This window comes from Doryrhamphus excisus, linkage group LG1, assembly GCF_037039965.1.
Source record: "Doryrhamphus excisus strain RoL-2023G ecotype Guam linkage group LG1, RoL_Dexc_Guam_v1.1, whole genome shotgun sequence".
NCBI classification, from domain to species: domain Eukaryota; kingdom Metazoa; phylum Chordata; class Actinopteri; order Syngnathiformes; family Syngnathidae; genus Doryrhamphus; species Doryrhamphus excisus.
Window position 1 is genome coordinate 17,511,204 of NC_136357.1, and position 13,338 is coordinate 17,524,541.

Here is a 13,338-nt window from a genome sequence, read left to right on the forward strand (position 1 = left end):
TCTGGGGCCCAACCCTTGACACCCCGTGACACTTACTATGGTACCCATTATGGCATTGGATGCTCATACCACCTCCTACTTCAGTACGAGGTGCATTATTAAAAAAAAAAAAAAAAACTTAAACTGTATTATGGAAAGCAGGAAGTGAACAAATGTAACAGTTACTGATTGTAAAAGTACCAGATGGAGGGGTAGGATTCAATAAGCTTTGCTTCTTCCTACTCCTTTTGGACATGTGGAACTGGGAACTGATTATGGGATGCACTCAATTATAATCTGATGCATGTTCAAATTAAATAAAACCATTACCATTACCATTTACAGTTATGTCCAAAAGGAGTAGAAAGAAGCAACTAAAAAAAAATATATATATGTTTATGAAAAAATATATATATATATATGTAAGTAATTTTGAGGGAATTTAGTTACAATGTGACAAGAATAATATTACAGTACCTTACAGCCATCCATTTTCTATGCCGCTTATGCTCAGCATACGGGTATGCTGGAGCCACCCCGGGCTGGTGGCCAGCCAATCACAGGGCACGTATAGACAAACAACCATTCACACTCACATTCATACCTATGGACAATTTAAAGTCGCCAATTAACCTAGCATGGTTTTGGAACACTTTCACAGTAACACCAGTCTGTAAATAATAAGTAATTTACTGTGAATCATATTACAATATATTACTGCACTTTAACAATAGTATACAATAATACTGTATTGTGAGCAGTGCATTACTGTGATTATTACTATGATTAACCAGTTTGTAATACATACCGTATTTTACTGTGACTGGCTAATATGTACTAACGCGGTACTCTTGATATTAAAATCACTTATCAAACCAGAGCATTAGTGTAAATTACTGTAGACTGCAATGGATTGTGGGAAGAAGACTTTTGGAGGGAAAACAGCAGGACTTATTGTTCCTTCTCAGAGGTGCAGTGCCGAATGCCCAGAGAGAAGCAATACATGGAAACAAGTAAGTTTATTCTTTCATCTACAGATAGATAAGTCTCATTCAGAGAAATGAAAATATATCAAGATGGATTTTTCAGATTATATGGGATTTTTGGTATGTTTGGCTAAATGAGAGAAAGCTAGCTACTGTATAGAGCTAGCATACCACCTGAAAATAAAAGTTGTTAAAACTCCTCTTTCACCACGAACATATTATATTTATATCTTGTGTATTATTTGACTAGCTATACTGTAACTGTGCTAGTCTTTTCTTTTAGTTTCCAATGTCTTTAGTAGGCTACGTCTCAGACGTAGCGCCACCTTTGTTTCCTCCATGATAGGAGAAACACATACAGTATAGCTCAGTGTGTGCTGGAGTTAGCTGAGCAAACTGCTTATGTTTTGCTGTAGTATTAATTTGTTGTCCATATCTAACTTTTTATATCTGACTGCTGTGCCCCGCCCTGCTTTTACTCATGTATTTTAACTGTGTATTAACCAATGAATGTTGTATTTTGGTGTGTCGTTTACTTGCTTTTATTCAACTCCATTCTTCTGTAAAGTGTCTGAGTATTTTGAAAAGCACAAAACAAATAAAATGTATTATAGATCCTTTAATTTCCTTTATTGTCTTTTAGAATTCGGGGGAAAAGGCGAATCTGAAAAACACTGATTTGTTATAGTCTGGACTTCTCACAAAGCCTGCAGCTTACTGGTAAGTCAAATGAATATAAACTTGCTAAAAAGTTGCTAAACCCAAGCAACATATCAACTGTCTCCTTTTTAAAACGGACTGCTCATCTGTTAATTAATATTAATTCTCATCCATTCAACATGGTGCTTATACTTATAAGCACAACAGTACATTCCAAAAGTGGTAGGCGTAGCAGCAGAGCTAAAGCACAAAGAGACTATTTCATCCGCTTGCAAGTTCTTCTTGAGGACTAACCCTGAAGGCTCCAAGTGCTAAACATGTTGCCAGTTTGTATGTTAAAAGTTGAAACACTTAGAAAGCAACTGGGCCGGATTCAAACACTTAATGGGCAGCATGTGGCCCCCGGACCGTAGTTTGCGCACCCCTGGTGTATTCCATGTTTCCCCCGAATACTACGTCTCAAAATGTCAACTTTGGAACTTTATTCTGTGAATAAAGTATTATCTTTGTTGAACCAGCTCCTGCCTGCAGTGCATTCTTGGAGTGGTCCAAAGTAGGCACCTTGGGGGCGTGCTTCTTCATTTCTTACTAGCGTGAAATATGATTCGTGTTTAGAAGCTCCACGGCAGCAGAAGCAGCAGCAACAGCAGCACATCGGGTTCATCTCTCCCAGGGAGGACTCCAGCTCCTTATACGGTTCGGTGGGGCACCTCGCATCCGGCAGCACCAGGGACCAGAAGCGTGTGTGTGTTTGAGTGTGCGCGCTCAGAGAGACACACACGCACACTTCCACTATGCGCTGCTCCTGAGCAGGCGACCAGCCCTTCCACTCGCAGCCCCACTTCAGACCCACACCATGGGGAGTCTCGGAAACAGCACCGACGTCCCCCAGAACTCCTCCGACCCGTTCGCGCGCAACGAGGAGGTGGCCCAGATGGAGATCCTGGTGCTGAGCGTCACCTTCGTGGTGGCGGTGGTGGGCAACGTGAGCGTCCTGCTGGCCATGCACAACACCAAAAGGAAGATGTCTCGCATGCACCTCTTCATCCGCCATCTGAGCCTGGCTGACCTGGTGGTGGCCTTCTGCCAGGTGCTGCCTCAACTCTGCTGGAAGATCACGTACCGCTTCTACGGGCCGGACGTCCTCTGCCGCGTCGTCAAGCACCTACAGGTGACGGGCATGTTCGCGTCCACCTACATGATGGTGATGATGACGGTGGACCGCTACATCGCCATTTGCCACCCGCTCAAAACGCTGCAGCAGCCGACGCGTCGCTCGTGCGTCATGATTGTGTCGACGTGGACGTGCAGCCTGGCGCTCAGCGTGCCGCAGGTCTTCATCTTCTCCCTCAGCGAGATCCAGAACGGCACCGGGGTCTACGACTGCTGGGCGCACTTCGTCGAGCCGTGGGGGGCGCGCGCCTACATCACCTGGATCACCGTGGGCATCTTCCTGGTGCCCGTGGTCATCCTGGTGGTGTGCTACGGCTTCATCTGCCACAGCATTTGGAGGAACATCAAGTACAAGAAGAGGAAGACCGCCGCCGGCAAGGACGGGCTCATAGGCAAGAACTCGGTGAGCAGCGTCACCACTATCTCCAGGGCCAAGCTGAGGACCGTCAAAATGACCCTCGTCATCGTGCTGGCCTACATCGTGTGCTGGGCGCCCTTCTTCATTGTGCAGATGTGGTCGGTGTGGGACGACAACCTCCAATTTGCCGGTGAGTGTCGGGGAAAATTCACTTCACAGCTCTAATTACACTTGCTGGGCTTGGTGCGTATTGACGCGCGTAAAAGCGTTGCGCGCTTGTATTTTACGCACGGCTTTTACGCGCTGGTTATGAGGGGTCTCTAAACCAAAACAAGCACCGCCACCAAGCTTTAGTATTTGTCACCTATAGGCAAAACACGATCCAGGTTCTTAATAGCTAGAAAAGTCCATTTAACTGCACCCAAAAAGAGTATATAAGAACAATAAAGATCATTTGGATCATTTGGACTTATTCAATCAATAAGATTGAACAAAGTCTGTATCTTCATGTTCACTTAAATTAGTTCATGTATTAAATCTAAATTGATGTGAATGTGCAAACCAGGTGTAGATCCAGGCCAAATTTGTTTTTGACAACACAACATCCGACAAATTAAGGTTGATTATTTTGACCTGCAGTACAGTTGAGAAATGCAGTGTAAATGTGACAATAAGGGTGCTATATCATATCTACGAGGCTCTAATAAAGGTAAAGATTCCATTTAGAAAGTTATAAACAAGTTTTCAACATTCTACCAATTAAACCCGATAAAGGCAGGTATGACTGTACACGGTAAATTACTCAAACGAGCAATCAACGACCAGAGCACGCAGGGCGGGGAGGGGGAGAGCCTACAAGCAAATGTCCTTTTGAACTCCCTGAGATTCACGGGGTGTTGTCAGGATGCGCTTCCATTATCCATCCACAATGGAAAGTAGTCCCCTGCTGTTTTAAATCCTAATTTACACATTCTAGTTAAGTGAACTCATCTTGATCAACCCGAGGTTAACACAACACATAAACTTTAGTTTCATCGTAAAACTTGCAAACTTAAGCTTAAAATCCAAACCTCGTCAGAGCTCTTGGAGGTAACAAGAATTGTTAATTTGACAAGAATAAAAGGCGTTGTGGCCGCATGCACAGTCTGGGATCATTTTGTGTTTGGACGTTGCTGTGCATTTGTCCCTGTCAGACAGCATAGTTAACAAATAGTCAAAGAGGCTGACGGCGAAGAAACCCACAATATGTTCTTAAAATGTGTCATTCCTGCAATTCTAATGTACTTTATGGAAAAATACATACATATATTTGTTGATTACAGCCCCAATATCAGTAAAAACGCACATGGCTGTTTAAAATATTTGCTCTCATGTTACACCACCGAAGGACTTCAACTCAGACAGACAGGCCCGTGAGCCAAGTGAATCAAATTTGTTTTTTACTTCTCCCCCTCTCCGTCCTCCAGATTCCGAGAACACGGCGGTGACGCTGTCGGCGCTGCTGGCCAGCCTCAACAGCTGCTGCAACCCGTGGATCTACATGATCTTCAGCGGCCACCTCCTGCAGGACTTTGTGCACTGCCTGCCCTGCTGCCACCGCATGAAGGCGGACTTCCGCAAGGAGGACTCAGACAGCAGCCTCCGAAGGACCACGCTGCTCACCAAGGCGACCAATCGCAGCCCCACGGGCAGTTCTGTCAACTGGAAGGAGCTAGACAATTACCCCAAGTCTTCCGCTCAGGCTGAGTGAACGTGCAGCCTGGCAACTGCTTTATGGGCATGTGGAATGGAAAATTGAAGGTACACAAACACAGAAGGGGCATGCGCGACAAAAGGAGTGCGAATGGGGACGCCGAATCAGACTGTTTGGTCTGTCGTGCCCACCAGGATGTTGGAGACAATCGGGGGAAATAAGACAAAAGACCCATTAATAACGCCACTAATACATCATGGTGTCATATCTCCACAAGGCTTTTTGCAGCATTCCGTCGTATCTTCATATCTCACATGAATGATGTTCCCTTGTTGTTGTGTGAAGGCTGAGAGGCGGCCGGCCGTGCTATTATTTAAAGGCTACTTATTTCATTAGCCTTTCTTCCTGGTTCTTTGCATCACATTGCTACTGAATAATAATAATAATCACACAATTATTGAGCAATATATTTGCTGAATTTGATGAATAGCCCAGGATGAAAGCACATTTTATCTTCATAGCCCTTCCACAGAGTGAATCTTAAGTTTGTGTAGAAGTGAAAGCAAAGCTTGTGTGAGTGAGAAGAATGAATCCATTGTGTGCCTGCCTCTTCTAATGGTATTTTTGTGGTGCAACTCTGATTGTGCTATGTGAGTGTGTGATGTTGGGAGGTGTATTATGAAGGCCTCTATGGGAAGCTAGAATGAGGTCAAATAATAATAATAATACTACATCAGTGCTGAAATTCTATCATTTTTCCACAAGAATAGCAAGTAAATCACGCTGCAGTAATATAAACAGTGTTAAAGTGCTTATTTTGTTTCACTCAGTTGTCAAGATTTTGATGCTAGTTTTCTTCTTCTACCCTAAATGCTGTCAAAATGGCAGTTTTTTTTGGTTTGTTTTTTTTTTACTAAAACCACTCTGGGTTGAAGTGAAGCCAATTTTTCAGAAATTTGGGAACTCCATTTTCTCAAGTTAATTTCTTACCTTTAAAAATGACCTGGAGTGCATGAGAAAGTAGAAAAGGAAAACATCATTCTCTTTCACCACATGGTCGTTTATGGACAAGTATGTCGCATAGTACAGCAGCAACAGGAGTGTCCAAGCCAGCATTAATTGTGTGTTGAAGGAGTCATTGGGTTTTCTAACTACAGTATACGTATAAGATTTGCCTCTGAATAGGCATAAACAGCAACATTTACGGTAATATTATCTGTCCACTTTTTTTTGCCACATAACAGCTCATCAAATTCAAACTCAAAGAACAAAATGTGCCTGTCGCTCAGGAGCAGTGAGCAATTACTTTTGCCGTACCATCTCTTATTGCCGGGGGGCCACATATCCCCAGTATCTTGGAATTGCTATGACCCGCTGTGATGTATTTATATATTTCTCCCAGCACTTACGGTCCCACTATTCATTTATTTCTTTGGAATTCTAGACCAGCGACAGCTTCTCTCAGTATTCACACGCAATTTTGGGAGGGGTGGGGGTGGGGGGGGGTCTGCATCTTCTGGTTGCTTATGGGAGGGTACATTCCAGCTTTCAGGAGCAATTACATCTGCAAAGCAGCGCAAGGCGGCTTGACCACCCTTTTTTTTTACAAACCCCCAGAGCAGCCATGAGGTGTTGAAAAGAACCGGACTGTGAGGCGAGGAAGACACCTCATTCTTCTCAACGAACATTCAGAAACATCTAAAGGGATCTCTCCTTTGAATGATGGGCGCTTTTGATTTACAGTTCCACGTTTTCTTCCCTCGAGACTTTGTTCAAGGTTTCGTTTCATGTTGCAGCAGGGGTGCTTGTTTGCCATTTGGTTTTCATCTGGCTCCAAGCGCTGCGGGAGACCTATGAAAGCGGTAAACATCCATCAGGATGATTTCAAGTAAGAAGATGGGCCATGGTCGGAGGAGTCCACACACCTCCCATGGCTTACTCGGTGTCAGGGTTCACACATTCCTCACACGCCACGTCAGCTTCTTTAATGAATGGCATCCTGCCCCAATAGCTGGCTGGGTGGTGTGACAGAATGGGGGGGTGTGGTTTGGGCTTCACTATGAATGTGTGCGGCATGTCGCACTGTAAAGGATGCGTAGTTCCAAAAGAAGTGTACAGTGCTGTGCAAGGGTCTTAGGCCAACGACCATACAGTCCAACTCTCTAAATATTGAACAAATGGGGTTCAAGCTCCATGTTCCATAGGACCTCAAAAGTAAAAAAAAACTTTCTTCATGAGCAATCTTCCATGACACGTCAGTAAATCTCCTGATTTTCATTTTTATTAATGACAACCACAACACAATGAATCAGCAATACATAATCCACATTCAGTCATTCATTCATTTTCTACCACTTATCCTCACGAGGGTCGCAGGGGGGTGCTGGAGCCTATCCCAGCTGATGAGAACCAGGGTACACCCTGGACTGGTCGCCAGCCAATCACAGGGCACATATAGACAAACAACCATTCACACTCACATTCATACCGATGGACAATTTTGAGTCGCCAATTAACCTAGCATGTTTTTGGAATGTGGGAGGAAACCGGAGTACCCGGAGAAAACCCACGCATGCACGGGGAGAACATGCAAACTCCACACAGAGATGGCCGAGGGTGGAATTGAACCCTGGTCTTTTAGCTGTGAGGCCTGCATGCTAACCACATGTCTGCCGTGCAGCCTGCAATACAATTTCCATCCATCCATTTTCCTCCGCTTATCCGGGTCGCGGGGGCAGCAGTGTTAGTAGGGAAGCCCAGACTTCCCAGTCCCCGGCCACCTCCTCCAGTTCCACCAGGAGGACACCAAGGCGTTCCCAGGCCAGCTGTGAGACATAATCTCTCCAGCGTGTCCTAGGTCTGCCCCGGGGCCTTTTCCCGGCTGGGCATGCCCGGAACACCTCACCAGGGAGGCGTCCAGGAGGCATCCGGACTAGATGCCCAAGCCACCTCAACTGACTCCTCTTGATGTGAAGGAAAAGGAGCTGAGCCCCTCCCGGATGGCTGAGCTCCTCACCCTATCTCTTAGGGTGAGTCCAGCTACCCTACGGAGGAAACTAATTTCAGCCGCCTGTATCCGCCATCTCATTCTTTCGGTCATGACCCAAAGCTTATGACCATAGGTGAGGGTGGGAACATAGATCCACCGGTAAATTGAGAGCTTTGCCCTCCGGCTCAACTCTCTTTTCACCACGACGGTCCGGTACAGCGGCCGCATTACTGCCGAGGCTGCACCGATCCGTCTGTCGACCTCACGCTCCCACTTTCCCTCACTTGTGAACAAGACCCAGAGATACTTAAACTCCTCCACCTGGGGCAGGACCTCATTCCCAACCCCGAGGGAGCACTCACACATATTAAGAAGATTCTTTTAAAAAGAGGTTGCCTACAGCCACAGCTGTTAATGCCATTTTCAGTTATTTACTTTTGCAGATGACAAATCTGGAGACTACAAGAGATTCTATGATTTTGGATAAGATCCGTCAATTGGAACAACATCGACACTCCGTTTCAAAGGTTTCCCATATTTTTGCTGGTGGAAATTTTTGTAGAAGGACCATAATTTTCCTTATTTTCAAATGCAAATGTTGATAGGTATCATGCTTCATAGTTGCACCATCGCTCATCGGACTCAAACTCATGCAAACTTCATGCAACTTCTTTTCCCCATAGTATACAACTATATGAATGGTTCCGTATGATGATGCCATTGTGTACAGCTTTAGCCAAGCCCTTACCAAACCTCAATGTGCTCTTCTTTGGTATATGGAAACCTGCCAATGTCAAAGCAAGTATGGAAAATGGTGGCCCAAGACTTTTGCACACTTACGGTCTATAAAATATATTTTCATCTGTAAAAAGGAGTAATATATGTCAGCTGTACGCCTCTGTAAAGGCTTTTGCCCATGTGAATACTTTGCAAATATAAGTTGGAAATGTACACGCTGGCTGGCTGACTTCCTGCTTTCGCACTCCAGTCACAAATTGGATCATGGTGCAATTTCACGGTCTTGTGTGAAAAGTTAACTCTGGCCAATGAGCATACAAGGAATCAGCCCAGGTCTGTATTTATAAAACTGTTTGGCCCTTGAGTGGCAAACGATTGCGGAAGGGGAACAATACTAGAAGCCAGACGGAAGCGAAGTCTCACTCTGCCATGATAAAACAAACCGCTATCAGCCCATTCATCTGAACGCATACTGTCATGGCCGCCTGTGTGAGCAGGTAGTAAAATACAACACTACCATGATTTATTCCCGATGGACTACGCTCAATTACATTTTCATTTCCTGTTTTGGTAGTTTCTTAGCAGCGGGCGTACAATGTGGTGGTGGGGGTTTCCTTCCAGTTGCCAAGCAACAGCCCCAAACAGTTCTCATCAAAGCGTTGATTGGGGAGATTTGCAGGTCTTGATGATTTGACCTGAGGACAAGCCCGGTTTTGCTTTTCTCGTCCATTACCGGCTGTGATCCTTCAAACATGGACTGTAGACTGGACTTGGGTTTCCAGCATTTCCTTGTGGAGAATTTAGACCACAAACCCCAAAAGGTGAAACTAATACAACAATGATAATAATAATGATTTTTTTTTTTTTGGACACAATCATCATTATTCTAAGACTCCTGATTCTCTATGGGAAGTCCCGGAAGGACAAAAAAAACATGGTGCATTTGCTCACTTGACAGTACATTAATGAAGACAAGTTCATTGAATTAATGCGATCGCTCCTCCCACGAGCTGATGAATGATAGCCAGCAAGGCTCGATGGTGGCATCGGCTGTCAGGGAGGGAATAGAACCACGGCAGTGAACCAACTCATCCTGGCCAGCAAGGCTCATTGAGGGGCGGGGAGCGGCAGAAGGAAATGCTTGCTGTCATGCCAATGGCACTGCAGCATGATGGCCGCTTTTTCACATTTAGTAAAAAAAATTGTTGACATATTAGAAATTTGATTACATGCTACAGGGAACATCTGACAGCCAATCAAACCGTGGGAGAATCACACAGCTCGCCATGGATCACTAACCAGTGGAGCTGGTCAGAGTTCGCTCATCGCCTCCTGTGTTTTTGCACGTCCGGAAAATATGATACTCAATTAATTGAACCAACAACCTTCAGATTAATCGGCTAACAAAATCATCCTTAGTGGCAGCCCATTACAAATGTGAATGATCAGGACACACAGTGGAAATTAATCTTGTGTATTTTGGCGTTAACATTCCACATCCACCTTAATGTGATAATGAGATTTGTCAGTACGTATACTGCGAGTAGCCAGCTTGTGTTTCTGTATGCTGTCTGATGTATACCCCCCCCCGACACTTCATTAGCTACACCTGCAGGTGCTGCGCATGTCATGTTTATTAATATGTCAAGGGTTATTATATATATATATATATATTATAATAATAATATGTAAGGGTTGTGAATGATGGGCTAAATTCCCCAAAAAGTAACCATTTTCCATGTTACATTTCCCTTAACGCGACACTTTTTCCGACTCCCTGTGCATTTTGTAAAATTGCATTGATTCCTGCTGAGACCTGTGTAATAATATTATTTAGCTACACCCGGGTATTGTAATATTAGCTGTGAGACGTTGTGGAGTCACCATAAGAGCCCTGCTTCCAGCTCCCCACAGAAAGCCATCGTCTCTCCACTAAATAACATCTCTGTGCCTCAGTATAGCACCAACAAATTAGATCCTGGCAGCTCATGCAGTACCTCTATCCCCTCTGATCCTCATTTTTAATCATCTGGCTGCACAACATACAGGAGAGACTCTGGCGAATATATCACAGGAGTTCTGCAGGGTCAGTACTATAGGTGCTAGCTAGCATTCGGTCTTTACGGGGGAAGGAAAAGCCCAGTAAAGACAGAGCAATCATTGTGAGCAATACAACCAGCATCAGGATAAGGAGCTATCCTTTAGGGATCTTGAGGTTGCTACCGCTACCGAGGCATTATGGAAAAGGATGTGGCGAAGGGGTCATGGGGTCTTTGTAAGCTTGATGGACATATGTGGAATTCCCAGTCTTGCAGGCGCTCTGCATCTCATTAGGCATGCCAGTCATTAAGCAGCGGGGCCGGCCACGCTATTACACGATATGGGCTAAGGTCATCAGTCAACGTCTAGACTGAGTAAATACCTCCGGAGGCAGTGATGGAGCTTCTCTGTGGGAAATAATAATGACTCCCCAGGGGAAGCAGACAGAAAAATATACGCTAGGCCCTAACATAGGTTACACAAGCATAAAAGTGTTGTGTTTACTTGTTGACAACATGCAAAAACAGGACAGGATTCGTGTACTTAAATAGGACCTATACTGCTCATTCTATTGAGTTGTTGACTCCAATAGAGCAGCTACACACAATAACCCGCATAGAAAGCTTTCTCCATCTTCCAGAATCTGCACCTATTCCAGCTGTATTTCCTTTGATTTCCAAAAAGGGTCTGTTTCAATTTATGCCACATTCAAGCACGTCCACTCCGCTGTGATTGGTCACACTCAGCTTGTACAGATAACGGATTGTACAGCTTGTACCCGGGCATGCCCCTATAAGAAAGTGTGGCTCACTGTGATGTCACAGGGAGCAACAGTCTGAAACTCTTTCTGAAACTGAGCGTTCAGAGCCAAAGTCTTTCATGGCTCGCTTCCAAATGTACAAACATCATTATTTAAAACTTTGTTTAACGCGACGATACAAAAACAAGAATACAAAAATAAGTTTGGCATGGCTCTGAACTTCAGTTTCAGAGGTCGTTCTAACAATGATAGTTATCTCTGTTTACGGTGTTAGCAGCGTGTCCCAGTGTTTCTTCGGGAAAGCTACATTTAGGGGAAGCACAACATCTCAAAAAATACAACTGGAATAGATTCTGGAAGTTCTAGAAAGCACTCTGTGCTGGTCATTGTGTGGAGCTGCTCTATAGGAGTCCACAAGTCAAAACAAAGGGCTGAAAGAATTTCATATTAGGTTCCCTTTAAGACTCCTTCATCTTGACCGTCTCACTCAAATCCCAAACCTTTGGAGTGCAGTAGTGAAACATAAAACCCAGTCAATCGCAAAATCTACTCCACTTTGTTGTGACTCGCACATGAGACAAAGTGGAGATGAAAAAGTATAGAATTCCTCAGCCTATTTGTGCTGATCCCGCTCAGTGTTGTGTTTGTTTTCTTTGTAACATTGATACTCTCAGGCGAGAGCTGGGAAGACCGAGTGAAATGGAGGACTTGAATAAAGAAGCAGAATTGATTCAGGGGTGCTAAAAAGCATTTGAGCATGCAGGCAGGTGATAATAACCACATTCTTAAGGATCATTTGGCCGTGTCTTCACAAACAGCCCGAGGGACCATTTTCTGGACCGCAGATTGCCCTTCATTGGCCCCCGGCATAATCAAAAAATAAAATGTGTGATGCATTATTTAGGACTGCAACTAAAGATTAGTCAATTAAATACTGTTTTGAATAACACTAGAATGCCCAAGCCCCTCAAATGGCTCGACTCTGGTGGGGGGGGGCTCCGGTAGGGACACTTACCCCTGGGCATTCTAGCGTTAATCGTATAATCGGTTAGGCCCTAGACCAGGGGTCAGCAACCTTTACTATGAAGAGCCATTTTACCCTCTTGCTCACTAAAGAAAAATAGCCTGGAGCTGCAAAACACAGGTTTAAAACAAGGTCTTATAAACTCCAACAAGAGAATACAATGAATAGAAGTGCAGTGAGTGTGCATGTGTAACGGATGCCAACTAGTCAACTATCATGGTATCATCTAAACCTCACTACCTGACGCCTGAAGGTTGACGTGCTGGCAACCAACAGCGGTGATGATGAGCTCACATGCTGAGCCAATTGGGAGTCAAACCCAATGATTTTGGCCCTTAAAAATTTGGAGGGAACTTTGGGGTATCAAAGTAGTTCAGACAAGAAAAGACAAGTTGATCGAGTACTCTTGCTAGTATTGGAGATAAACTTACATGAATGTATGCGTAAAGGACTGTAAACTTGTGTAAATCTGATTTGTACTTGTACTTGTACTTGATTTTTACTCTGGCGCAAACAAGTTCCCATGTCATAAATTATCTCAAATTTATTTTTTAGAAATTTCAAAGTATGTATTTTTTTCCTCCATGAGTACCTGTGTGAGAGAGAACTGAATAGCATTCTGTCTTCTCATTAGTCGGTCCATTGGTCCTAGTCTAGACGAAAGCGATGAGAAGGCGTCCCCTCGCGCTTAATTATTATTCAGGGAATCATTATTAACTGAAAACCTCAAAAAGCAGGTTTAGCCACCTATGCTGGGTCCCTGCAGCCGCACCCGCTGCCTTCTGAAGTGTAGATGGAGCCGACTCCTTCTACTGTGCCCGGAGAGGAGATCATGTGATATCAGTGTGCACAATACCCGCATCACACATCATACGGAGTGTGACACAGCCCTGCACACAACAAAAGTTCCTCCTGCGCTAAAAGTGCTACATAATGTC

At 44.4% G+C, this 13,338-nt stretch overlaps 1 protein-coding gene across 1 annotated transcript; it reads left to right on the plus strand.

Annotated features, from left to right (window-relative positions):
* The first annotated feature begins 2,265 nt into the window (after positions 1-2,265).
* On the plus strand, positions 2,266-6,328 carry avpr1aa (arginine vasopressin receptor 1Aa). The gene is made up of 2 exons (XM_058076280.2): positions 2,266-3,346; positions 4,623-6,328. The coding sequence occupies exons 1-2, from the start codon at positions 2,482-2,484 to the stop codon at positions 4,904-4,906; spliced, it is 1,149 nt and encodes a 382-aa protein (XP_057932263.2). The 5' UTR covers positions 2,266-2,481; the 3' UTR covers positions 4,907-6,328.
* Positions 6,329-13,338: the final 7,010 nt, after the last annotated feature.